Raw genomic sequence first — 27,370 nt, forward strand, 5'->3', positions numbered from 1 at the left:
TCTTTCCCCTGTTGTTTAGCATTACACTCCGGCCTTAAAGTGGATTGGAGTTCTGGCGGAGTCCACTACTGGGTTAAATTTGACCCGACTGTGCGGACTCGATCCAAATATAGAAAAGATTTAATTATGCGCACCGCCACTCTATGCCGTAGTCGGCTGCAAATATACAGATACTATCTTGTCTAATGGATCGCCGAGTTTACCTAATTTCTCCTCTCCTCTCCAGACCTCGTGTATTTTTTTTCCTAGGGAGCGGAGTAGTTTCACACATACAGAGGTAACATGAATGGTTTATATCATAGGAACGGGTGGTTTGGCAAAGAACCGTGGTGGAAAGATGCTACTTTCTATCAAGTGTATCCGGCAAGTTTTAAGGACTCCAATGGCGACGGTTGGGGAGATATTCCGGGACTTATCTCCAAGATCGAATATCTCAATGAACTGGGCGTCGACGTGGTATGGCTTTCGCCCGTTTTTGAGAGCCCCCAGGCCGACATGGGTTACGACGTGTCAGACTACCAGAAAATTTATGCACCTTATGGCACCATTGACGACGTGGATGAACTAATAGAAGCATGTCATGCTCGAAACATGAAGTTGATTCTCGACTTGGTGGTGAACCACACTTCTATCGAGCACAAATGGTTCAAAGAGTCCCGTTCGTCGAAGACCAACCCGAAGCGCGATTGGTACATCTGGAAACCACCGCGATATGATCCAAAAGGGGAGCGGGTTCCGCCGACAAACTGGCGAGGTTACTTCGCTGGCTCTACTTGGACTTGGGACGAGCACACCGAGGAGTACTATCTCCATCTATACGCGCCTGATCAGCCGGACTTAAACTGGGAATCGGAAGCGTGCCGCGAAGCTATCTACCAGGACACCATGCGCTTCTGGCTTGAACGAGGCGCTGACGGGTTCAGGATCGACACTGTTAATAAATATAGCAAGCGCACCGAGTACGTGGATGCGCCAGTTACAGATCTAGACTCGCCATATCAGCCAGCGCCGGAGATGTGGTGCAATGGACCAAGAATCCACGAGTTCATCCACGAGATGCGGACTAAAGCGCTCGCGCCCTATGGGGCTGTCTCTGTCGGAGAGCTTTCTAACACGCCGGACCCAGGTCAAGTTTTGCCGTACGTTTCGGCAGCGGCACGGGAACTTGACATGGTCTTTGAGTTCTCTGTGATTCGATTAGGTACTGGGGGCATGTTTGGGCCAAAGTACATACTCGTGCCGTTCACCCTACAGCAACTGAAATCAATCGTAGCAAAATGGCAGACATTCATCGAAGGCACAGACAGCTGGACGACTGTGTTCTGTGAGAACCATGATAACGGACGAGCCGTGAGCCGGTTCGGCGATTGTTCAACGCCGGAGTTATGGGAGGCGAGTGCGAAAACCATAGCTCTCTGGCAAGCCACATTGACAGGGACGTTGTTCCTATACCAGGGCCAGGAGATTGGTATGACAAACATGCCGACGACTTGGGGGATAGAAGAGTACAAAGACGTTGAGAGTCTCAACTTCTATGCCGAAGCATTAGCATCTAAGGACCAGAAGAGAATGGCAGACACTATGCGGGGTCTGGGTATTCTTGCTCGTGATAATTCGCGTATCCCTTTTCAATGGGATGACTCTCCGAATGCAGGGTTTTCAGATAAAAGTGTCAAGACATGGATGCGTGTTCACGACGCCTATCCAGAGGTTAACGTCAAGAAGCAAATATCAGACCCTAATTCCATATTAAGTTTCTATAAGACGGTCTTGAAGCTGCGCAAGAAATATAAGGATATATTCGTCTTGGGAGCTTTCCGGCTCCTGAAAGATGATGACGAGGCAATATTCGCATACGTGAAAGAAAGCCCCTTTCGAATATCGGATTCGCGAGCGTCGGCGGACGACTGTTCTTCCCGTGGCTGCGAGAATAAGAGAATGGCGGTAGTGGTTATGAACTTCTCCAGGGATGAACGAGATTGCCTAGACGTTAGAAGCATCCTAGGTTGTGGTGACTGGAATACGGCGCGATTGCTAGTTAATACACAATATCAAGACAATAGGGGCTCGATTCTTGGGAAGGATACTATACCGATGGCTTTAAAACCATGGGAAGGGCGCGTCTACGTCAATTTCAACTTGGATGATGTCGTATAAGCATATAGACGAAAGAGGAATAAGGGATCAATAAGTACTGAGTACTGAGGGTCACCGAAAGCTATATATATAAATTAAATCCTTCAATTTTGTGGGTGGTTATTTCATCTATTTAACATCAAGAGGAAATAGTATTATATGTTTCTTATAAGACTTTCGATTAAGTGACAATAGTGGTTTATATACATGTCATAAGGTATATGCAATTAAACCCCCATCCAAGTCTCCGCCTGTTTTCGTGCATATATGCAGGTGAATGGAGCCGCGAATACGTCATTCGATTATGTACATGGACCGGGGTAGGTAGGGCAGGCACAATCGTCACGATCATTTGTTCATATATGTTGTCACGGAATACGTTAGGTTAGGTACATTAGGTACATACGATATCTCCCACCTTCCAAGGTTCTTTTCATTGTCGCACTGCTTCTTCTTCACCCTTTCTCAACATCACACCATACATCATCGACCATTCACTCGATCCGACCTCAATATTACTATCAATACTCTTCTACCTCACTACTTCTTGTTCCACGACGCAAGTCGTCAAGTCACCGTTGACTCGCATTTTACTACTAAAAGTTTCGATAACGTAGATCAAGAGTAAGACCCCATGCTTCGACATCGCTTGTCTACGAGGATGAATATGTACATAAGCTAACATGAACCTTCCATTATAGTGTCGTATGCTGCCGCGGCTGCGTCTGGTCCGAGGCAAACGCCTGAGGAGGTAAAGCAATATCCCTCTAGCAGATCAATATATGATCCAGGTTAGGTACCTAACATAATTATTCTCCAAGGCTGCAGCTCCTCAACCTCCCGAGATCATATCTTCTGAGTCCGCAAGCACCTCGTCCCTTGTCGACGTCGATACGCCCTCGGTGCGCACCGTACCCTCCGACTTCGGGGAACAAGAAATCCAGACCGAGACTCAAGCTGCTCGTCAAGAACTAGAGGATGCTACCGAGCGCGCGCGCGCTGAGGCTCATCTCGCCAAGAAGAAGGGCACCGGGAAAGCACGAAAAGCCGATAGCATTCTCACCCAATGGTTTGCCAATTTAAGCGATGGTGCCAGTACAGCCCTCGTCGTCTCCAATCTGGCTGCCGTTGTAGGACTTAGCGCGTACTTGGGCTTCAAGGCTTGGGGCTTGTATGAGCGCGGACGCTTAGGTTGGAAGAGCGTTGGTATTGGTGCAGGTATCGTGACTGGTGTTGGTCTGATAGAAGGAATCCTTGGAGGGTAAGTGATTATTTTTCTTGGCCATTTTAGACATTTGCAATCTAGTTCGTAAGCTGACCATTCGCAGATATCTCTACAGGGGTAAGAAGAAGCAGTCATAGGCGACCTCATGTTACGGTATAATATGTTATGGCTGACGATCTTCACGCGTTATGAGGTTGCGGAGTAATGAATACTGGCAGCCCAATAGCTCTCTACTCGTGATTTCATAAAGGTTCCGTTGCACCTAACCTAGTATACTTCTCATTAACTACATAAATTCGAAATACTGCATGGGTTGTCTCAATTCCCTGCTATTACCTGAGTATTAGGTGCTCTTTCACTTAATTCAGGGCGGATATGCTCAAAATAGTCTGTGTCAACTGCTTTGGCGTTGCTTTTGCATCTAGCAACATCCATGATTCGACTCAATTAGAGTGTTGTATCCCTTACTATACCTATATCTTTAGGGGTATATAAACCGCAACACAGGCCCCTCGAAGCTCACTACTGTAACTTCACTTGCCAGTACATGACTACTCCAAGTTAGGGTTCCAATTTAGTATATTGTGTATATATTAGTTATTTCTTTATTTTTGTTGCGGGCTTTTCGGTGTTCAAAGGTCAACGCCCTTCCCGACAAAAAGGGGCTACCGTGGGATGGTGTGTCTATACAGGGGACGTAAAATCCGGCAGCACACGGAAAAGTCCCGCCACAAAGCCGTCGACGCCGTCTTCAACCTGTAGGCTGAGATTCTAAATCTAAGTATCCGACTGTGTCCTAGACGGCAGTCTTGAGGAGGTCGAAATACACCACCATCAAAGCCATCAAAGTCATCAATTGTCCTAGGACCGTCGGCAGACAAGGAAGTTCTTGCCGTAGCCATAATGTAGAGGTTGCCACAAAAGAGCTGATGTGCATTTTGACGCAATATTGTCATTTATACCGTAGCTATTTGTTTTGCTTATTATCCACGCGTGGTCTATTTTTTGTTTTGTATCCTTGCCTTTCCTTTTCGTCCTTGGGTAGCGATATGAGCTATCAGTAATGTCAAATATAGCGCTATCATCTACTTTAAGGGTCGCGTTTTATCATATATGATCATTCTCATTTCTTGTATTTATGCTTTATTTGAAGTGGTTAGGTAGGTTGACTGTTCATAACCGGGAACTGGGTGCTTAATTCTAATTGTGGCTTGCTAAGGGGGGGTAATCAATGGCATCGGAAATTCTGATATAAGCCTTTATACCTGAAGTACTGAACGCTCTCTGAATACCATGTATATTTTATGTTCGCTAACTAGAATGCAATTTCATTTCCTCCCAGGTTATATATGGAAGAGCTTATTAGTGCAATACTGAGGACGATACGGTACCATTTATCTCATGCAGTGAACGTGGCACTCTCCGATATTTATCGCTTATAGGAGTCCCCTTTGAAACATTATATCAAAATACCTTCTATTAATAGTTCATCAACGTACACCTTTATCAATTCCTGTCTTCGGCGACTTATAAAAAAGCCTTGTGTAGAGCCATTTCCCTCATACGAGTCTCCCTTCTTCTTTCGCGGCACTTAATGTCCGAGTCTTCGGGGAATGTTACGGGTTCTTGAATTCGTGTCCGATGCGGTTCGGCCGAAGCCTGCAGGAAATCAAAGTGCTCAGCTAAATCAGCATAATGATTTAGCATTGAGCTGTGATCAACAAACCCACATTGTTCCCAGTAGTATCCGGGATTAACCCAGGCATGTGAGTGGTTGAATCCAAACTACCTACTTGCCCGACTAACGGAAAACCCATCACAACTCGTCATTCATGTATTAACGTATAGGGCGTATAAGCGACATATAAGGCGGTCTAATACTTCATGGTCACATTGCTACTATGCAGATCTTAGTCATCAAGTGCGATAAAAATTGTGAGTCCTTGATATCTACGGAGCATTCTTGAGTGAATGGAACCATGGTATGTTCGGGTGTAGTATCAAAAATCGGTATTACATTCTCAGTCATGGGACATATATTCTTAGTGCCTCACGTAAGTTCTGCAGGACATAGGGGTCCTGGATTCGCCCGTTCGTAAACCCATAACATAAATTATGTCTATAAAATGTTAGATATAAGAGTTTATAATACTAATGATTTATTTATAGCCGACTATGGCCGACTATGAGGTAGGTGACACGTCCCGGTTCAGAGCCCCTTGGTTGATTTTATTTTGGCCATTTAGGAAACCTAGCAACGCTGGAACGTATTACTCCTATGTAACTTCGTAGTCTGCCTACGTAGGGTAGGTGTATTTGTAATTGCCCACCCCCGGGTTTCGGATATAGGTCATGACAGTATTTTCTTTGCTGGAGCCAAAGTGCAACCATTACATCACATGGAAAGCCACGGAAATATCGGATACTATCCCATCACGGTTGGGACGCATGATGTTTTATATACTATGGCCTACTCAGTGCTCCACCTAACCGAGGATGCGATCCTTACTCATTTGGCTATATAAACCTAGGCGTTGCTCCCGCCTTGTCTCCCGGGAGTGTTGGTGATAAGATCATATCCGTGTCCTGGCCAACACTACTGAATTAATCGCAACCGAAGAAAGTGAGGCGGGTCTAAATTGTTGCACCTATGTCCTTCATGACGCGAGCATAGAAGTAGAGACGAGCTTCCAAATAGCCATTAGAAATAGACGACATGATAGACACGGGGACAAATGAATCCAACCTGGATCAACATGGCAAGTATCGGCTAGTTCCCAATATAATCGACGATATCGCGAGGGCTGATCCTGAGAGAGAGGCGTTCCTTGTACCGCGCTCCGACAACCCCAAGGATGGTTGGAAATCTATTACGTTTAAAGAGTATGCGAACGCCGTAAACCGCATCGCGCACAGGATAGTCAAGACATGCGGCACTCCATCGCAGGGTTCCTTTCCGACCATAGCCTATGTCGGTCCAAACGACGCTCGTTATGTCATATTACTAGTTGGCGCCGTCAAGGCCGGCTACAAGGTAATATTCCTCATAAATATTCGGTATCTAGAAATGACTGTATTTTAGGCCTTATTTATCTCTCCCCGTAATTCTCTCGAGGGACAGTTAAGTTTATTTGATAAAACGGACTGTCAATTTCTCGCTTTTGCAAAGCCACTACGAGGATTAGTCCGTCCATGGCTACAAGAACGCGAAATGAAGGCGATCGAAGTAGGTTCCGTCGAAACTTGGTTTCCTGAGCAAGATGTCGAACCGTTCCCATACGAGAAGACTTTCGAGCAAGCTGAATGGGATCCGTTGGTAGTGCTTCATACTAGCGGAAGCACTGGAATCCCGAAGCCGGTTGTCATCAGGCAGGGTCTGATAGCTATGCACGATATTCATCATGACTTGCCTACCTTCGGTAATGGATTTGAACCTTGGCTACGAGGGCTTGCAAAGGCATCGCGCAAAACTTTCGTACCGAGTAAGCTAGCTACCTGGATTCCCGAAGCTTGTGGTTCAATTTGCTAATACGTCAAGTGCCCCTTTTCCATGCAGCCGGAATATATCTCTTCATCTACTGCGTATTATACTTTGACACCCCGATCGCCTTAGGTATTAGTGATCGCCCCTTATCAATTGACTTAGTCGTCGAGTGTATCGATAATCTAGATGTCGAGGGAGTTATGCTTCCGCCGGCGATGCTGGAAGAGATGAGCCAGAATGATGAGTGGATTCGGCCACTGATGAAGCTAAAAATTGTTGCTTTCGGTGGAGGTTAGTGACACATACCTAACAACGATTCTACTTCTTCCAGGAGGGCTAATTCCAGCAGGAAATCTTAACAAAGAGGCCGGTGACAGACTAGTCAAGAAGGGAATAAGACTTGTTAATGTAATCGGTGCTACGGAGTAAGTCGACTTGCAGCTTGGGGCTAATTTTGGTTAATCAAATACGTCTAACAATCTCAGATATACGATAATTCAGATGTACTTTCAACCGAACCCTGAGCTCTGGCAATATTTCATATTCAATTCCGATATGATCGGAGCGGACTGGCGCAAGGTCGAAGGTGCCGAGGACGTCTATCAACTAGTCATTGTCCGGCAAAATAAGCATCCAGGTCTTCAGGGTATTTTCTATACTTTCCCGGAAGCCGATGAGTTTGACACGAAGGACATGTACAAACGTCATCCAACTCTCCCGGATCATTGGATATATTACGGAAGATCTGACAGCATCATTGTGTTTTCCAACGGAGAAAAGCTTAATCCAGTGATCATCGAGGAGATCGTCGTCGATCATCCCGGAATCAAGGGCGCTTTGGTAGTCGGCTCAGACCACTTTCAAGCTGGTCTCCTTCTTGAACCTGTGACAAATCCTAGAAACGATCAAGAGGCCGAGAAGCTGCTTGATAGTGTCTGGCCATATGTCGCTAAAGCGAATACCAGAACTGCCGCCCACGGACAGATAGCACGCCAGTTCATCGCATTGGCTAGCCCAGATAAGCCGTTTAACCGCGCTGGAAAGGGAACTGTACAACGAGCTAGTACGCTGAGGTTGTATAAGGAAGAGATCGATAAACTTTACGAAGAAGCAGACAAAGCTTTCGATGGAGTTGCTCCCCAGATGGATATGCATTCTGAGGACACGCTGGCAGAATCTATAAAGGATATATTTGGAACTAGACTTGGACCTAAAGGGGAACTCGAACTAGACACCGATTTTTTCTCGGCTGGTATCGACTCTTTACAAGTTATTAATGCTACCCGACTCCTCCATAGCGGACTGGAAGCTTCAGGTTTCCACGTCGACGCAGCGAAGGTGCCCGCTCGTGTTATTTATGGCAATCCCACACCGCGAAGACTTGCTCGGTATATCTATTCTATCGTGAAAGAAAACGACAATGAGAACACCGAGAGAAGCCAGGACCATGAACTTCAGGCAATGAAATATCTTTGGAAGAGGTATACAGAAAATATTCCGAGGAAGAGGGAAGGAAGACCTGACCCTGAAGATGAGAATCAGACGGTCCTCCTTACCGGATCTACGGGGATGCTAGGATCTTACATGCTAGATCTCCTTGTAAAGAGTCCGTTGGTGAAGAAAGTTATCTGTTTGAATAGAGCTGAGGATGGAGGTATCAAACGTCAGGGGCAAGCTGCTAAGGACCGAGGTCTTAGTACCGATTTTACATCCAAAGTCGAATTCTTACATGCTGACATGTCACGCCCGGACTTTGGACTCCCCCCCGACGTATATAGTCGGCTGCTAAACGAGGCGGACCGCTTTATTCACAATGCGTGGCCAGTCAACTTTAATATTCCTGTTGAATCCTTCGAGCCTCATATCAGAGGTGTCCGGAATGTTGCTGATTTCGCGATTAACTCACCTAAGCGCGTGGCTGTTGTGTTTATATCGTCGATCGGCACCGCAGACAACTGGGATGGGAAAAGGGGAACGATACCGGAACAAAGACTTGAAGATCTAGGGCTCGCAGGGGGTGGCTACGGGCGTAGCAAGATGGTGGCGAGCCTTATTCTAGATGACGTTGCGAAAGTGGGTGATTTCCCAGCTGCGATAATTCGAGTCGGCCAAATCGCCGGTCCCGAGTCAGAGGCAGGCTGTTGGAATAAACACGAGTGGCTCCCTTCTATTATTGCGAGCAGCTTATACCTCGGAGCTCTTCCAGTTCACCTCGGAATTATGGACCGCGTGGACTGGACGCCAGCTGAACGTATTGCGAGCTTGGTTCTCGAGGTCGCCGGAGTGTCTCAGAAGGTTGACGCTCAGAATATCACTGGTTACTATCACGGTGTTAATCCCTCGGCCACATCGTGGGCAGAGCTTGCTCTGGCTGTTCAGGAATTCTATGGGAAAGATCGTATTCCGGAACTTATCAGCTTTAAGGACTGGGTTGGCCGACTAGAGCAAAGCCAGGCTGGTGATGCTCAAGATATAGGCAAGAACCCGGGTGTTAAGCTAATTGATTCATATCGAGGGATGGCAGACGCCCACGAAGCAGGCCAGAAGCCCTTTATTTTCGATATGAGGCATACGATAGAGCGTAGCACAACCATGAAGTCGGCTAATTCAATTACACCCGAGTTGATGAAGCATTGGTGTAAGCAATGGGGGTTTTAAGAAGATGTAGTTGAGTTGTCTAGCAACTAACTGGAGATGAGAAGGATTTGTTCTCATCCTTTGAGTACCTACTTTAGGTACCTTAGGTAGTCAGTCATATATGAGGCCTTAACGACTTATATAAAATAAATAATTAGACGTTGAATTAGAAAATTGATGATAGGTGACACTACATCTCGAGTTATTTGCCGCCAAAAAGGTACCTACCTAACCTAGGTAGGTATGTAATACCATTGCACCTCTTCAAGCCGATATTACATATGTAACCTAGGTAGAGAAGCAGACAAGGGCGAGTCATGCTGTAGAGTAAAAGCGATTGGGGGGAGTGGGCTAGGTACCTAAGGTGATTTCGCGTGTGGCTGGCCCATAGGTACATTTAGGTCTCTCTTTCCGTACCTACATGTAGGTACCTACCTATGTATGTACTGTAGGCGTGGGCTGTCTGTGGCTAAGTAGGTACAATACATACATACATTAGGTACCCCTAAGGTGCCTAACCTACATGTACATGTAGGTACCTATGTACCTACCCATGTACGTAGCTTCCATGCACCCTGTTTGGCAGCTGGCGGGTGGCTTCTACTTTTTCCCCTCCAGCTGCCTACTGTCCACCCTGAAATTTTAACAAGCGGAAAGCAAAAAAAAAATAAAATAAGGAATTTCCAAGTCGTCACCAGAGAAGAAACTCGACAACGCCTTACGCCCACCGCACCTTGCAGAGCAGAACGACAACTTTCATCTGTACCTATTACACGAAATAGCTTTACGAAGCAGAACCGACTATTGTTACGCAATCCTGCGACAACATTTCCATGAATCGTATCGTTCATTTGATACTCGCAACTCGTATTTCTAAAGCATTCGCACAACTGCATTAACAGCCGCATCTGCATGCACATCTACATCTACATTCATATTCATATTCGCGTATGCATAAACCCTAGGCACCTTGCTTTACACTTTCGTCGCGCAACGGCGACACTAACAAATAAACTACCTTAGACTAGAACACGCCTGAATATTCAATCTTCCTCCGAGTCGTCTCGAATTTCCAAAGCTCAATACGCCACTTCGCCGATTATTACTATCGGTTATATTTCTTGAAAAAAGGTTGCACCTCCCCCATAACCCTGACAATGCCCTCAAATCTCCCTTCAAGTTTCGCCTCAGCAGCTGCTGGTCAGAACCCGAGCCGTGATACGAGATCAGGTGCTCGAAATGATGGTCGAGGGAATAATACTAGCGGGGAATGGTACGTTGTTATTACCTACTATTACTCTGTTATACTCTGCTACTGTTAGACATCTTGGATTGCCTTGACAACAAGCTGATTACCCCTTTCTTTCTCCTTTTCTAGGTCTAGGTCAGGACGATCAACCAACGGCGGCACTCTAACTTTCCGTCGAATATCGACTACGCCCTCGAGCCAGTCGCTCAATAGCCAGATGCAAAATTCCGAAACCATCCAGTCGGCCTCTGCTGACCCTGCCGCTCTCATGCCGGTTGGCTCCACCAATTTCGACAACTCGGGCATTCTTAGATACTCGCGAGACCAGCTCCTCTCTATTTTCAGCGTCGTCCATGAGCCCAATCCTCAACGACCCGACGTCTCCGCTCTGTTCGCGCCCGGATGGGCCCCGGGACATATCAATGGTACGACGTCTAGAGGCTGGAGTAAGACTGCCGAGTCCCACGTCGCCCCTCAGGAGCCAGATATCTGTTGGGATGCACCAGGATCGACAACAGCTGTCGGCTTGCAGGAGATGAGCCCCGACGAGAAAGAAGTGAGTCGCGGCCCTAAGCCTCGACCGTCGAAATAAGTTATCTCGTGGACTAACTTTTGAAATAGTTGTTCGCGTCCGACGTAAATTCTACTGTGAAGCCCCCGGCTCAGAATAAGGACGGGAATCACCCGGGAGGAGGGGTAAACGGTCGGAAGGCTTCCTTTTCCCACGGAAGTTCAAACAATTTCGGACTCGCCTCACCCTCAACTACTTCGAGACCTGGTACAAGACGACGTGAAACTACCGATACGAATCCATATTCTGGTGGTGGCGGCTTGACTTCTCCGACGTCCGCAACGCGCCCACCTCGGGACGAGGCGTCGTTCTGGTTTGGCCGAAAGAATACGGATCCGAAGGATTCAACCTTTGAGGAGCCTGAAGAGGATACTAGTGCGCGAGAGGCTCCTGTTAAGTCTCTACCTTTCGGCAATCTAATACGCAACAATACGACTCCGGGCAGTTCGGGTTTCGGAGGAGTATCTCCCTGGCAGACCTCGGCTCCGACCACCTTGCCTGGCATAGGCAGTTTCGGGAATTTCGCGCTTCCTGGATCTACAATTGGGGAGAAGCGAGCTGGAAATCCTCGTGGCGAAAGCCGCTTAGCGCACTTGATTCCTAAGGATAGCTCCGATAGTATTGCTTCTAAATCAGGCGAAGGTGTTACTCCGGATGCTAACCGTCTTTGGCGCCCGCGCCAGCGCACCGACACGGATCCCTTCGGCGAAGACAGCGTCTCGGGGAGTGCTATTCTAGGAGGCGCTCAAGATACGAGCCCTCCCCCGATGTCTCATCTACCTCTTCATACCTCGTACGATACACCGATGAAAGGATCTACTAGTGATTTCGGAATGTCTAGTCTCAACTTGGGGGGGCACCCGGAACATGAACAAGCGCCTTTAAGTCCGTCGGAAACGAATCCTTACAGAAGTCCCCCGGGCGAACGAAATGAGCACGAGGACGTGGGGGACAGGCAACACGGCCCGACAGGTATCGCCGACCATGTTTCCGGCTATGGCGGGGGTCTGCCACGCTCGTTTGCCCATACCGCGTTTGATGGTAGCGATCGTAGCCAGACGTCTAGCGTTGGCGCGAAGGCCTACCCGCCGTTGAGTAATCTAACTGGCTGGCCATCTTCGAGTACGCCAGATCGCGAGCGTGCCCCCTTCTCTGGCTTTGGAGGCTCACTTTTCGGCCCTGTTGGAGACTTGCAGTCCCCAAGCCTTGGTAATCTAGGCGGCGTGTTTGGTCCCACAAGCACGACTAGCTTTGGTGGTTCCGGATCTTTTGGTCGAGCAAGCAAGCTCGGTTCTCTATTTCCCCCAGCCATGCAGGCGCAGATGCAAACGCAGGACAACGAGAGCCTTAGCGATTCGATACCGGACCTTCGTCAGCCTAATCCATTAGGTGCTATCGGCCGTACTGCACCCGGCGATCATGGCCGCGAAACTGATAGCTCTGTGCGAGCCGGCAGGGGAATGTTTGCCGACATGTTTGCACAGGCCGAGACTAGTCGAACGCCAGTCAATTCTGAAAGCTTGCATAGTATCTCGGCTGCTCCTCACAGCCAGACTTTTACGGCGACTAGCAATGCACCATCCTATGCTGCCAGCCAGACGTCCGAACCCCCTTCTGTTCAATCTCGCACGATGGTTATGCCCGATCGTATGAGATGGGTTTATTTAGATCCTCAAGGTCAGCAACAGGGTCCATTTACCGGGTTGGAAATGAACGACTGGTATAAGGCTAATTTTTTTACGCCTGATCTCCGTGTCAAGAAACTAGAGGATTCGGAATTCGAGCCTTTGGGCCAATTGATTAGGCGCATTGGCAACTCTCGCGAGCCCTTCCTTGTTCCTCAGATCGGTATACCTCACGGTCCGCCATCTCAGACTGGTCCTTTCTCTAACTCGGGCGGCGTGATACAGCCGCCTCTTGTTAATGCCTTTCCTAGTTTTGGTAGGACCTTGACAGCAGAAGAGCAGAACAATCTCGAGAGACGCAAACAGGAAGAGCAATATTTGATGGCTCGCCATCGCGAATATTACGCAACCCAGCAGTCAATGGGCCGAGTCCCGATGCCCGGTGTCCCGGGGTTGCATCATCATTCTAGCGCTCACAGCCTCCAAAGTCAACCGAGTTTTGGTAGCATCACATCGCCCATCACAATGCCCCCTCAACCTCCCATTGGTGCCATTGGAACATCGGGCTCTTTTTTCGACGCGCCAGCTACACATCAAGCCGCCGTACAAGGTAGTTCTGGGCAGGGACTAGAAATGTTCAGGGAGGACGACCTAGCTCGTCTGTCAGGACCAGAACGCCAGATGTTGGCTGGCCTCCATGGTACGGGGGCGATAGGCGGCAACCTTCTACCACAACCCATCGGCGTGCCCACTTCGGAAGCAGGTGTGCGCAGCCAGCTCCCCAACTCTAATGAACTCAGCGAAGACGTAGAAGGCTTTCGAGGGCGCTTGCAGGAATTCGAAAAGCTTAGGGCACAACACGATGCCGAAATGGCGGGACGGCAAGCGTCACCTCTTCGTAATAACTCCAACGAGCAGGCTCCGCAAATGAGCTCGCCCACACGCCCTATCGAGCCTGAATCGGCTTCTGAACAACCCCCCGGCGGAGAGGCTGCCCGCCTTGAGGATGACCAGTCAGCTACCTTGGCAAAGCAGTATCAACAAGCTCAAGCTGCTGCAGTTGCCGCAAAAATCAGCGGGCTGCCAATGCCTTTCCCACCGCCTCCCTCCGCTACGCCCTTACCTGCTCCTGCTCCACAACGTGTCAAATCTAATTTACCAGAGCAATACGCTACAAGTTCTCGATCTGGCACGCCTGACATCACGCCGTTGTCAGCTACAGCCCAGCCGCCGCCGCTTGCCCCGTGGGCTAAGGACGGTGGGTTGGAATCACATAAAGGACCCAGCCTCAAAGAGATTCAGCAGGCCGAAGCTCAGAAGGCAGCCAAGGCGGAGGAGGCAGCGGCTCTCGCCCGGCGTGCTCTTCTTGAACAAGAGGCAGCTCGAGAACGCGAGAAGGTCGCGGCTGTTGCTCCAGGTCTACCTACAAGCAGCACGTGGGGAACCGCATCTCCTGTCAATCCTAGTACAGCCAGCAGCCCCTGGACAAAACCAGCCCCGGGGAAGATGCCGGCGGTTGGACCTACGGCTCAGGTACAAATCTTAGACAAGAAGAGAACATTGGCCGATATCCAGCGCGAGGAGGAGGCTCGCAAGCAGAAAGCGAAAGAGGTAGCCTCACAGACCGGACCCGTATCCAGCGTCGGAAAGCGATACGCCGATCTCGCCAGCAAACCCAACGCTGTCTCTGCGCCTAATCCAATAAGTAGTGCCAATACCTCGGGGTGGGCTACGGTTGGAGCTGGAGGTAAAATAAAGGCGCCGACCGGTCCTTCTTCACAGATACGACCTCCTAGCGCTTCTAAGCCAGTGGCTACCGTTGCAACCCCCCCATCACGACCCGCTGTCAAGGCGTCAAATTCCACGGCCGGCCCTGCCCACACGGAAGCCATGGACGAGTTTACCAAATGGCTTCACGGTCAGTTAGCTAAAGGAATCACTGGTGTTACGGACAGTAAGTTCAAGCACATATACCACGTTAATGATAACACTGCTAACAAGGATGCGCAATAGTCGAAGCCTTCGCCAACACGTTGATAGGGTTCCCTCTTGCGGGCGATCTTATCTCGGATGCTATCTATGCCAACTCTAAAACGATGGATGGACGTCACTTTGCCGAGGAGTTTATTCGGCGCAAGAAGTTAGCCGATAAGGGCGTGGTAGAGAAGCAGCCGGCTAAAAGCCCATCTACAGACACGCAATCAAGCACAGCAGGTGGATGGAATGAGGTAGCCAAGAAGAGCAGCTACAAAGAGACCACTAACGATGCCAGTTTGATGCAAGGTGCTGGCTTCAAGGTCGTACCCGGCCGAAAGAAGGGCAAGAAATAAAGCAAGCTAGTAGTAAATGTGGCGTACGAATATCGACCGGAAAGGTAGGTGAGCCTGTAATGAATGATATTTAACGAAGCCCTTATGACTTTAAATATCGTCTGTGTATACCGACAGTTGCGGAAATGAACAAGAGGAACGAACTGCGCTTTCAGATAGCTTCACAATGCAAACTGCAACTCTTTTCTTAGCACCGAGGTTGCTCAAGGACTTTGCTATCGTCCACTCAAATATGTATTGAACGAAGTGATGAAATGATGATACCTAGACCAAATTTTTTTTTTCTCGGTTTGCAATATCTTTATAAGATCCTATAAAACCAGTTTTTGTAAATGTTCCCCGGTGCCCGGGTACCTGTTAAAGGGGTAAAGTACTAAGGGCAGGAGCTGTTCACCAATAAAATCGCACAGACCACCTGACGTCAAATAATAGGTCAAGGGGAAAATTTAAAAAGGAAAAAAAAAAAAGAAGAGAAGATTGCCCCTCCCCCGCCATCGATTATATCGCATTCTACATTCACTATCAAATCCTTTTCTAATGGAAATGCTACTCATATTTGTAAACGCTTTAACGATGTTTATCATTTGAAATCTCTTCTGCTCTCCACCGGATTATGAAGTTAATATCTTATACTACGCATAATGATTTTAACCTCGCCGTCATCTCCATTCTAAAATTGGGCAAATACGATTACAATTACTCTATGCCACCAGCCTTAAAAGCTTGATACACTGATACGGGAATATCGATACGTTAGGTCAGAATAGGTTCAAGATGGTTGACAGGGAGTTCTCACCCGATACACTCATCTCGATAGAGAGCTCTTTTGAGAATTCTTCGTTCCTTGAACCATTTAATATTGAGCCAGCGCAGAGTATAATAACCCAATTTGTCCGACATATAGTGGCGCAATCGCCCGAGAAGCAAATCAGATCGAGTTTCGACGAGACTCACTTGAAATCCCACGTTGCTACTGAGACAATCCGCCTTGGTCTAGCTTCCCTAGGAGCTTTCTTACAGGCAAACGTTACAGGGCCAATTCTCCAAGGTGTTAGCTCGGTAGAAGCTATTTTTGTTTCGGCTTTCGATAGGGAAAAGTCTCTTACTGAGTTAAGCAACGGCACAAAACCGGCAGACCTAGACTTGTCTATAACGTCTTTGAGGAGGCTGTGTCTCAGCTGGCTTGAGGTGGACGGCGTTTCTCCATATCCATATATACCCCATATAGAGCTCTTTTGCTTGTCGAGATTCATCTTCACAACAGGCCTTGTATTACCAACCGAATTACCTGAAGTCTGGTCAGATTCGCAGAATTCTTTCTCGCTACATCTCTCCTGGACCCGATTGAGGATTCACCTCTGGCATTATAAACTTATCACCCAACCCTCGCTAGGTCCGGGGTCTTTGTTCACCAAAAGTGGCCGCTGGACAGACGTGCCAACCCTCCAGGAGATTATTGAAAAAAGCATTCTAGAAGCCGACATTTCTGTGACTGGGTCGGCAGAGACAGGCCAAGTCTCAGAAAAGTCACAATGGCCTCTAGAGTACCGTATCCAATATTTTCTAGAAGAGGCAGCCTGTCATATCTTACTTGGCAATGACGCAAAAGCTCGAGAGGCCCTGAACTTAGCCACGAAGATTAGCGGCTTTTCTTACGCTCTTTCTGGAGCCCCTGGAAAGCGTACACGATTTCAAGAGAAGAATATCAGCCAACTCGTAGTACTTGCCAAAAGCCATGCGCTATTTCCTACAATACCTAAACAACACCATGCCCCTAACGCCACACCTATTGCGCTCCCCCTAAACGATGATACTTTGTTAGAGAACATCGAGTTTGATAATCATGGAACTGATAGTCGAGCTTCATTTCTTCTTCCAGTTGAATTACAGGATATTAAACCGGACAAACAGCCGCAGCTTCTTCCGGAGGATCACATCGTCCTTTTAACAGAAGCAACCATAAGAGATACCTTTTCGCCTGCTGATTCGCTGACTTCGGAAGAGATTTTACCCTTCGCTCTTCGAGTGATTGATGATAAGTCAGCCAATTGGCAGACATACACCCAAGCCCTTCTCGTAAGATCACGAATTGAATTGAACAGAAGTCGAACTGTTGAACGTGCAGTTTTGCAGATGCAGGCCCTTGTGGATCAGGTTATCGTGGATATGCAAGAGACCAATGGCTTAGATGAGATGAGACGTCAAGGTGCAAATGAGCCAGAAGCTACACCCGATATCCCCGCCATCCAAGTGACGCCTGATAGCAGGGAGGGTCGACAGGATGACCTTCAGAAGCCAACATCATTTCTCCCTGCTCCCAAACCGGCCGAGTCAGCATCGCCGCAGGAGAGGCTACGGTATGTCAATGCTTTGTCGGCTCCACCGCGTTGGCACCTCGAGTCCGAGCTCGCCTACGCCTGGACGACGGTTGGGTCGCTTGTCTCAGCCTTGGAGATATTCAAACGCCTACGGCTGTGGGCAGAAGTTGCGCTCTGCCTAGCAAGTAGCGCGGCGGCTGATGATCAGGAAGGTCGGGGCAGTGGAGGTGAGGAGAAGGCTCGGGCTATCGTGCGATGGCGGTTATTCAATCGCACCTCCGATGCTAACGGCGCCGCGAACCCGAAAGATGATTACGACGGGGATGATATCGAATTCGATATCTCATCTCTAAAAGCGTCTGACTTCTATGGTTCAGAACGCTCCCCTCCACCTCCCAATGCCCCTCGCCTATTTTGCATACTAGGAGACATGGAGGATGATCCTAAGCACTATCAACGTGCATGGGATGTTTCCAATGGTCGTTTTTCAAGGGCACAAAGGTCTCTCGGTGAGCTCCATCTCCGAACGCAGAAATGGGAGGAAGCTCGAGAAGCATACAAACTTGCTGTTGGAGTTAATCGGCTAAGCTCGGAGATGTGGAGCAGACTTGGTGATATCGAGCTTCGTCTTGGAAACTTCGCTGATGCAGCTGAGGCGTTCCAGAGAGCAATCTCAAGCGCAAATAACACTTCCGGCGGTGAAGATGCGAGGACCTGGAGCAACCTTGGAACTTCACTGTTAAGTTGGTATCGTCAAATTATCTCGGAGACACGAGACCGGCAGCAAAAACTTGACAAGGATGATTCTGACTATTTAGACGGGATGGCAAGCACGAAGCATGCCGCCGAACTCGGAAAGTCTGCACATAATATATTGCATGACTCCTTAGTGGCCTTTAAGCGTGGAGCAACACTCGCCGACTCGAACTGGAGAATTTGGGATAATGTAATCACTCTAGCGGCAAGCATCTCGCCGAATCCAGACTTAGAAGACATGGTTCTCGGAGTTAGAAATGTAATCCGCATTCGCAAGAGCGAAGATGCATTAGATATTGATATACTGACCCTCCTGGTTAGAGAGGCGACCAAGACACCTGTCCCCACCAACATCGAAGAAGGGAAAATATTTGAGCCAGCGAGGGGCACCATCGAAAGCAAGATCGTCTCACTCTTCGAGAATGATATCGTATCCCTCATTACAACGAATTCGGCGTCCTGGGCTCTGGTGTCACGCCTTCGTGCCTGGAGGAAAGACTGGACAGGGGCATTGGACGCAGCGGAGAAGGCGTGGAGGACGGCTGTCGGCGGGGTCGGGAGCTCGTTGTCGGCATCTGGCGGCGTTCAAAGCCAGCGTGGGAGCTGGCTAACAGATGCAGACGCATGGGATGCTGTAGTTCAAAGGACATCGGAGCTCGTAGCGGCATACGAGAATTACGGATCACGCATAGATACTATCGGTACTAAGTGGAAGGGTAAGGCGAGAAGCGCGGTTAGGAGCGTAATGGGGAAAGCAAAGGATTCATGGGAGGATGATCGAAGATGGCAAACATTGGCCGACATGATGGAGGACTTAAGATTGTAAGGGAACATGCCACCCTACCGAAATATAGTAGTCCCTTCTTTGTGCCATTATAAATATCCAGGAATGCTGGATTTCTCGATGTATCTGGTAGTAAAGCCTTTGAGGAACATTGTCAATTTTATAAGTAGTTAGTTATTCGTATATTGAGGTTGTTTTATAAAGATGCAAGCATCGCATAAATAAGTTAAAAGATATCTACCTGATAGACTACCTAGGTAGATAGACAACCTGTGTTCCAAAAACGCCCCCCGCCGTCTAATCCTTGGCATGCATCTATTGCTTCTCTCCCTTCACCTCTTAACGTATTGCGCCCCAGCCGTAGTTCCCATGGCCCAATAATAAACCAGACCATATCATGTTATCTAGACTCTTATGGTAGTCCCCGGTTCCCAAATACACTTGTCCGTAAAATAGACACCCGATGAAATGCATTTCTGACTTAAAGGTATTGATCTAGTAAAGCAAGTAGAGCGAGAATAGAAGAGGATAAAACAGCGAGCTAAAGTTACAAAGAAGAGTGAAGCAAACAGGGTATAAAATGCTTTAAACCAGAAAAGACACCAACCGATCAAACGACCATGCGTACCTATATCACGTTCTCTAGGTAGGTACCTAATCCTTCTCCATCATGTCTCTACCTGTGTTAAATAAAACCTGGTCGGAGTCCACCGAATTATCCAGCTGGAGCCGCGAGGGCGTCGTGACCGCTCTAGCTGGAGCCCAAAAAGAACAATATTAGAAATAATTGCAGAAAAAAAAGAAAAGAGGTAATGAGTGACAATGTATGCGTTTAGACACGTGAATAGAGATGCCTAGCTTTAGTGTGAAGAGAAATGAAGTATGAATAAGCCGAATCGTCGTAGAAAGTACGCCTGAACTTAATCAGCCCTTAGAAGCTGGTCGACCAGAAAACAAAGCAAAAAAGCTGAAACTCGGAAGAGATGAATCCCATTTCTTAAGCATCATGATTCCGGGACAAGGACAGGTAAAAGACAAAAGATGACCGTAGGAAGTAGAGGAGTAGAGGAGTAGTATAGTAAGACTGACGAGTAGTGTACGGTCTCAATCCCGGAGCGGGTTGGTGCGTCGTGAAGAGGGGGGGTGGTAAAGTATGTATGTAGGTCGTCCTTGGGCTTGGGCTTGGGCTAAGCAACAGGTTTTTGTTGACATGATAAAACTTTATTGTGCTCGTAGAAAAGCATGCAGGCATCACCAGGTATCCAATTTCGGTAAGGACTGGGGTTGTATATGGCCGGCGAATGTTCGTTTATTTGGTATGCATACCTAGGTACATACATAACCACGTCCCCAATACCCCAGTTGTGGTATCAAATAAGATGTTAGTGGAGTCTGGTGATGAACTATTATGAAATGCATTGTGTGTAGATCATCTGCAAAGCCAAGCCAAGCCAAGCCAAGCCAAGCCAAGAGCATAACACAAGCCTCGAGACCAGGTAGCTGTCGTGAAACCATTAGGTTAAATCTGAGGAAAATACGGCGATGCGGACCCCAAGTTTCGAAGTATTGAAGTATTGAAAGAGACAACTCCTGACGATACTTGAAGTATGTAGAGACTGCGTGACGCAGATGGTATGCATCATGCAGCGGCAGCGGCGCGCACCCGATAGACACACATCTATGTATGTAGACAAGACACAATCCATGTTGCCCACATGGGTGCATCTACATGTCGACATGCTTGTGACCAATCAGTCACTCGAGACTAGCCATGCAAAGTCGATCATGGTCCCCCAGATTAGCCCTCCCCGATCCCGAGAAGGTAATAAGATGTAGTAATGATGATGGTGGCAATGGGTTGCGTCCACCTATGTAATGTAGCCTTGCTAAGAGAGGTAGCCTGGTTTGGAGCATGGGGGCTTGAAGTTGTCACGGGTGCGGCGGCTCCCACGGCGGAATAAATCCCAAGAGGTAAAGCAAGGATACCGGGAGATGAACAGGGGTGAGTTCGTTTGGTATCGTGCGATCAAGTTGGAGTGCCGGGTTGAATTATGATTGGTTGACCTCACGACAGCTGACCTTGGCCGAATTCACCCCCCTTTCCCCCCACACACGATTTACAAAACCTATACACCATTGCATAAGGCGCACTCCCCACCAACCCTCAACAAACTTGGCATATGCCATCATGCGAATGGCCCTCGGTCTTCATCGTCTAGGTTCGAGCCTAGCATGGCTCCCCATCACGAACCACACGCGCGCACACACACCACATATACTCTTTCTTTCTCCTTTAACTCCTAAGAAATTCGGCCGTCCCAGATGGAGAACCAGATGGAGAACCATCTCCCGCTTCACACCATACGAGTGCCGTATGATTTAACTGCGGTATAATAAAAGGCGAGGGGGTTATGTGCAGGAAAGTATGATACGGATGTCCGAGGTATATTCCGCGCTTAGACTGCAGTTCATCTTGTTTGTTTCCCTGATAGTGGAAGAATGGATGGCCATCCTGCAACCCTCGCACCCTCGCCCTCTCGCCCTCTCGCCCTCTCGCGGAACGCGCCCGGCGTCACACCAACTTCATCCCTGGCGGCGGTAGTCACGCCGCTATTCCCGGTGGCTGACATCACCGTATGCTCCAGTGCCGTACACATGACTTGGGTGATGCTGGTGACTCGTCGTGTAGGCAGAAGCTGCCGTTGAGGCATCGGCGTAGCCACTCGAAACGGAAATTGGGTCCCAGCGCTGCGTCTGGGGAGCCATTCCGTAGCTTGGCGGCGCCGGTAAGTGTTGCTGCGGTCTCGTATCTGCGTGTCTGTATGAAGGGGCAAGGCTTGGGATGTGAATGCCCTGGGGAGAGTGGGACTTGATGCCAGGGGATATTGTTCGTCCGGGATACGCGGCCCATGCCGAGGGCGCTCCTGTTAGAGAGCGTGGCGATGGCATCGAATGCGAGTCGTGGTGGGAATAACCGCCGTCGGATACCGTCGGTGTGTGCGGTGGTCCATAGAGACCCGGGCTCGTGCTGCTGACAGGCGTGAGTAAAGTCGGCCCCGGTCCAGGGGGTACCGTAGACGAAGGTGACGCGGACTAGATCGCAGAGTTAGCGCCGGAAGTTTGAGAAGATGGTAGCTACCAGAGAGTCTGTACTCACATATTTAGAGATGATCTTCTTCAGTGCGGAGCTTAAAATCTTCCAGGGGAACACTTTTACGTCCTTCTCAATATTACGCGGTTTTACGACCGAGTAGCCCATTATGATCTTGAAAAACTCCTCGGTCTCCGGCTTGGCCTTGCTGACCGTTAGGGGACGGAATCCCTCCAGGTTTCGCCGGATACGGTTTTTCTCTTCCACGGTGAACCTGTTTGGTGCAGCCACGAGCTGCTCCAACAAGGAGATTGTGTCGACGCTCGTCACAAAGCACTCTTCTTTCTCCCCCCAGTATATGCAACTGACGAAGATGCCATTCTGCGGTCGCTCGTTGACCGGTACAGCCTTGAATGATGTCGAAAGGGTCGAGCCTTGCTGCTTCTTGCTGAACATGACGATCCGCCTTCGATCTTCCCATTCGTCCTGAGTCCACCCTGATACCATCGACTCGAGATCTCCATTTATCTTTAATACCGCCTTAGTCGAGTACAGAGCGTACGGGTTGAGCTGTCCGCCGCCTGTTGGCCCGGACGCCTGTAGCGTGCTCGTCCGGATTAGCTGCGGGGTGCTAGATGTTGGTGCTGGTAATGTTGCTATACTGCTAGGCCGGTTGATTGTTGTATGGTTGACGCCCGTGATGGGACTCCGTGCCGAGAGAGAATGGCCATATGAGTTCCACGAAGGAGTTTTCAGCGGCGGCGGACGAGGGTAGTCGATTGCGTAGGACGAACGATGGTAAGTCCCGATCATATTGTCGTTGTTTGAGTAGCTCGTGTCATAGTTGGACGCGACGGTCTGTGGTGCAGTGGGAGCATAGCCGTATGTATTTGTAGCAGAGTCGGTTCCCATCTGGTCTGGTTCTTGTTGTTTGGTAGGGACTTCCCTCTGTTCAGGTGATCTGGACCCCCTTTTCGCCCGCGTGACATTCTCAGGCGGGCCCTCTGCACTCCCGCCTGAAGTGTCATGATAAGTGAACGTGCCGACGTCAATCGTAGCCAATGTCTGCCCGGCTGCGCTCTCGATCAGGAGTGATAAAGGCACGTTGGGATTGGGACTCCTCGTGTCTTCAAGCTGCGGCGCGTCTCCGCTGACTGCATAACCAAGGCCGCTCGCATCACTTGTATCCCTAACAGCGTGTGCTGGGCTCTTGTGGGAACCGAACGCGAGATAGAAATGACTCGTGATCGCGATCAGATCGTACGGAGCCGATATCTTGATCAGGACCTTAGTTCCAAATATGCCCGCTGTCGGTTGGTATGAGATCAGCGTGGCTACGATTGGCGTCATGTACTGGCCGGCCGAGCCGTTTGCCGCGAAGGCCATTTGGTTGAGTTGTGCGGCAGCATTTTCAGGTTGCTGGGTAGCAAATTGCTGAGCAGAGTATTGGTAGTGAGGATCTTGGTACGATCTCGACGAATCAAACGCTGTGGCTCGAAATCGAGTTAGCTTCGTGATTTCTTGAACCGATCACTATCAAAGCTATTCTTGCTAGAACCCAAAGCACAGAGCATGTGATCTTTTGGGTTCTAACCAAACAACGGCCAAGCAAGTACTTACCGTGCATCTGGGGCGGCTGTGGTTTCGAATACGTGGACATAGACAGGAGACCAGGCGGGGAATCCCCACGAAGGTCTCCTCCGTTCGCTCTGGCGGCGGCCTCTTCCTCGTACCTAAGAATCACCGTCTCAGGGGACTCGAGCGCGTCAGTATCGACGATTATTGGCCTCTGGGGATGGTACTGAGGCTATAAGACCCGGTCAGTACGTTTCCAACAACTATATGCCTCCTCTCAAGTTTGACTCACCTCGAACAGCTTATAGGTCGGGTATTCAAATTTGACGGCAGACATTAAGCTGCCTGTTTCGAGCAAGTCTAGGGGATTATAGATTTGGATACGTTCCAAATGGAACGGGCAAACACCTGTTTCGGGAGCAGTGTTGCAGAAGTTTGGAGGGCCTCGTATGTTGAGACTATAAAGTAGTATCTTCCAAGATTCTGTAAAGGTAACGTCTGGAGTTCCTTATGATGGGGTCAATGGCTATTTTCTCGCGTGCCGCCTGTCTTATGCGATACCAAGCTTACGGGGAGATCTGATATGACTGTTCTCCTGTTGGCGAGCCGGTGAAACAGCCACCCAAGAAAATTATGCGAGCGTAATAGGAGCCTGTAGTTGCTGAAAACTTAGAAACAAGCCGCTGTAAGAACTGACTGGTTTGAATCTCGATAGACTAGAACCGCAGGATGCTCCGCCGACTTATTCGTGGGGGGGATTAATATGAAAACCCCTTCTTTCTTCCTTCCTAATAGGCCTAACAGTCTTTGACAGCCTAGCTCGCAGGAGTAGATAGGAGTCTAGAGCCACTCATTGGTCGAAACAAGCTGTTGGCAAACTGATTCTGAGTCGAGTCTCGGAAAGTGGAAGCATCCAAAACTTTTCCCCACCCCCAAAAGAGGATACTCAACTCCCTTACTATCCAGTCTGTCCGGCCGCCTGTCAAGTACTTCTGATTTCTTCTTACTTATTAGCTAGGAGGGAATACGGCCTATTTATCCCAGAGACCCCCGTCGCTATACAAGTTTTGGGAATTAGGCCGGGAGATTGTGCCGATAAAAGTGATAGTTGAGCTGGCGGGATAGAGCGACAAGATGCTATAACGTACCGTGTACACTCAAGTTGGTTGAGTGTGGATACCCAGCTTGTTCGTATGCAGCCTGCCCGAACGTGTTCGCATGAAGGTGAGTTGGAAGGGCTGCAATCAGAAGTAGGTGGCTATCCGAGAGGTTCGCGTGTCCCGCGTGGTTCGTGTCGTAGCTTGAACCAAAAGACACGAGTTGCCAACAACGAACAGGTAAACGGGCTAAAGAACAACAAGTTGTCGGAGAAGCTGTCGGCAAACGAATGGGCTTCTGAGGAAAGTCTCTGAAATATGTGTGTGTGAGACGTTGATTCTCAAGCTAGAAACAGATGGAGGGAAGTTCTTCGAAGGGAATAGGAACTGATAAAGAGACGAGAGGAATAAGTTGCAAGACACATTTCTCGGATCGCCGTTGTGAAGTAATGGGGCTGTAGTCAAGATTCCTATGCTGTGGCCGGTCGAGACCATTGCATTACACAGGAATATATACTATCGATGTACCTTTTTTTCTCGGTTGTTCATCTCAAGCCTCCCCTGCTTTACTTTTATTGTTATTGTTATTTTTATTTTTCTGTTTCTCTACTCCGTTTAAAACCTCCCAGGTAGCCCAGGTAGACAGCTGCAGACTTCTAGTGTATTCCTATGTCCCTTAGGAGCAAACGGCTTTCTTTAATCTCAAATTCTACGTTCTCGTAATGTTGAGTCGACCAGTAACTTGTATATGCAGAAAGGATGATGCAAAATCTAGTGGGAGTATAGAGGGTGGAGGAAGTAATGAACAGGGATACTGGCCGTTGAAATGCGAGATCCAATTGTCTTAAAAAAAAACTGCAAATCATGCAAGGGTTTGTGATCGGGGGGAGAAGACTTTGGGGTCGTGCACCAGAATCAGGACTAGGTAGATGATAGATATGGACCCCCCCGCATTAGTCGAAAGGGATAGATGCCAGGCAGATCACTAAGGGAAAGGTCCTATAGTAGCATGTAACGGGACGGGCGTGAGAAGAAAAAAATTATTAAAAAACAAAAAGGCCCAAGAGCAAAAAAAAAAAAAAAAAAAAGCATGGGGTATGTGGTGGAGGAGACATACTAGAGGAGCAATGAACTGATGGGAATGACAAGACAAGGATGAGTAAACCTACACGACTTAGAAGGGGGTGTATATGAAAGATGGCGCAACTCCGTGTCGGCGTACGTAGGCTAGACTGCACTACGTTGTATGATTTAGGACTAGAGTAGTTGAGAAGACGTAGCCAAGTAGGTGAACTTAGAGACTTCCAATCCTTAACTGACAGAAGGTAGGTTAGGTAGTCAGTATTGCAAGCGTATTGCAAGTACAGAGATATTGTGCATGAGGTACATGTAAGCAGGTGTGTTGATATATGGATCTTGATAATTTCTACCTATACATAATTCTCTTAGCTCCGATTGTAGTTGACCACCGACTTGAAAATTAATGAGATGGGTCAAATGTAAAGTCGACATCGCACTCGCAAGCGGTAATAGGGATAGGACCAAGCATATTAGTGAGAGAGCCAGGTAGATACGCCAAAACATCAGACTCTTCCGCTGTCAAATGCTTTTTTCCCGTCTTCTTGGTTAAGTCGATCTATCAATAGACGCCTGTTGTCTGGAGCTTGGAGATGGGTACGCGGGTGTAAGTCGTGTGTAGATCGACAAGTGGGAATTACCGGAAAAGGGTAAGAGACTGGGAATATTATTGGCTAGCTACTTATTCCGCTAACTTATGCAGCTATTGGACGATCTCCGCAGGTCAATGGAGGATGTGGGCAGCCATCTCTGAAAGAACCTAGCCTGCTTGGGATGGTGGGATGACTTGGGAGTTCGCGGTGGCCCGCCGCTCCATGCCCTCGTGAACTGATACTCCGTAGAAGTGCTAAATACATATAACCGACATGTGTACTACTCGGCGAGATTTGCTCATCTCATAGCGGTAGGTTCCAAAATAGAAGGGGTAGAGAATAGACGACGGCATCAGCCGCCTCTAGTGGAACCCCACCCCTTGACTTTGGGAGCCAAATCAGGGAAGACGGTCAGGGGATTTCGTATATCGGTACATACTTGAAAGATGGTTGAGTATGTACATACACTAGAACCCCCCTTGTCCATCTTGGCAGTATCTTCTTTTTTTCCTTCTTATTCTTCCTCCTCCTATCAGTTTCGGGGCTAAGCAATTTGTAAAGCGTATCGGTGAACAATTGCGACAGCTAGCATTTGCTGTATCTCTTCAATAAAATATAAAATAAAATATAAAATGGGGGTTTTATTCGGTCCTTTCACCCTCGGGTAGGAATGCCGACGACGATTCTCCGGTGCGCGAGAAATATCCATTTTATAGGGAAAAGCAACATACCAGAACACAGCGATTAAGACGCCGCAGAGGGAGGCTGGCACGACAATCTAGATTGCTAGGCCATAGCATATATGAATATGTATTTTCACTA

General features: G+C 48.5%; 5 protein-coding genes across 5 annotated transcripts; 4 read left to right on the top strand and 1 right to left on the bottom strand.

Moving 5' to 3' along the window:
- Nucleotides 1-282: 282 nt before the first annotated feature.
- On the top strand, nucleotides 283-3,498 carry F4813DRAFT_393316 (glycoside hydrolase superfamily; the record flags this gene model as incomplete). Its single annotated transcript, XM_049247402.1, has 5 exons — nucleotides 283-2,151; nucleotides 2,754-2,760; nucleotides 2,838-2,887; nucleotides 2,958-3,397; nucleotides 3,465-3,498. The coding sequence occupies 5 exons, from the start codon at nucleotides 283-285 to the stop codon at nucleotides 3,496-3,498; spliced, it is 2,400 nt and encodes a 799-aa protein (XP_049095697.1).
- A 2,057-nt stretch (nucleotides 3,499-5,555) lies between these two features.
- Nucleotides 5,556-9,677, top strand: F4813DRAFT_373269 (acetyl-CoA synthetase-like protein). The gene is made up of 5 exons (XM_049244800.1): nucleotides 5,556-6,395; nucleotides 6,444-6,843; nucleotides 6,900-7,136; nucleotides 7,195-7,270; nucleotides 7,331-9,677. The coding sequence occupies exons 1-5, from the start codon at nucleotides 6,078-6,080 to the stop codon at nucleotides 9,501-9,503; spliced, it is 3,204 nt and encodes a 1,067-aa protein (XP_049095698.1). The 5' UTR covers nucleotides 5,556-6,077; the 3' UTR covers nucleotides 9,504-9,677.
- A 492-nt stretch (nucleotides 9,678-10,169) lies between these two features.
- On the top strand, nucleotides 10,170-15,536 carry F4813DRAFT_373271 (uncharacterized protein). Its single transcript, XM_049244801.1, has 5 exons — nucleotides 10,170-10,430; nucleotides 10,506-10,755; nucleotides 10,861-11,287; nucleotides 11,353-14,881; nucleotides 14,941-15,536. The coding sequence occupies exons 2-5, from the start codon at nucleotides 10,640-10,642 to the stop codon at nucleotides 15,255-15,257; spliced, it is 4,389 nt and encodes a 1,462-aa protein (XP_049095699.1). The 5' UTR covers nucleotides 10,170-10,430; nucleotides 10,506-10,639; the 3' UTR covers nucleotides 15,258-15,536.
- Nucleotides 15,537-15,743: 207 nt separating this feature from the next.
- Nucleotides 15,744-19,280, top strand: F4813DRAFT_373273 (uncharacterized protein). Its single transcript, XM_049244802.1, has one exon. The coding sequence runs from the start codon at nucleotides 16,032-16,034 to the stop codon at nucleotides 19,155-19,157; it is 3,126 nt and encodes a 1,041-aa protein (XP_049095700.1). The 5' UTR covers nucleotides 15,744-16,031; the 3' UTR covers nucleotides 19,158-19,280.
- A 2,843-nt stretch (nucleotides 19,281-22,123) lies between these two features.
- On the bottom strand, nucleotides 22,124-24,374 carry F4813DRAFT_243791 (uncharacterized protein). Its single transcript, XM_049240062.1, has 3 exons — nucleotides 24,074-24,374; nucleotides 23,827-24,013; nucleotides 22,124-23,693 (listed from the first exon to the last, which is right to left on the bottom strand). The coding sequence occupies exons 1-3, from the start codon at nucleotides 24,116-24,118 to the stop codon at nucleotides 22,222-22,224; spliced, it is 1,704 nt and encodes a 567-aa protein (XP_049095701.1). The 5' UTR covers nucleotides 24,119-24,374; the 3' UTR covers nucleotides 22,124-22,221.
- Nucleotides 24,375-27,370: the final 2,996 nt, after the last annotated feature.

Source organism: Daldinia decipiens, assembly GCF_022478715.1.
Source record: "Daldinia decipiens strain CBS 113046 unplaced genomic scaffold F4813scaffold_43, whole genome shotgun sequence".
Classification (NCBI taxonomy): domain Eukaryota; kingdom Fungi; phylum Ascomycota; class Sordariomycetes; order Xylariales; family Hypoxylaceae; genus Daldinia; species Daldinia decipiens.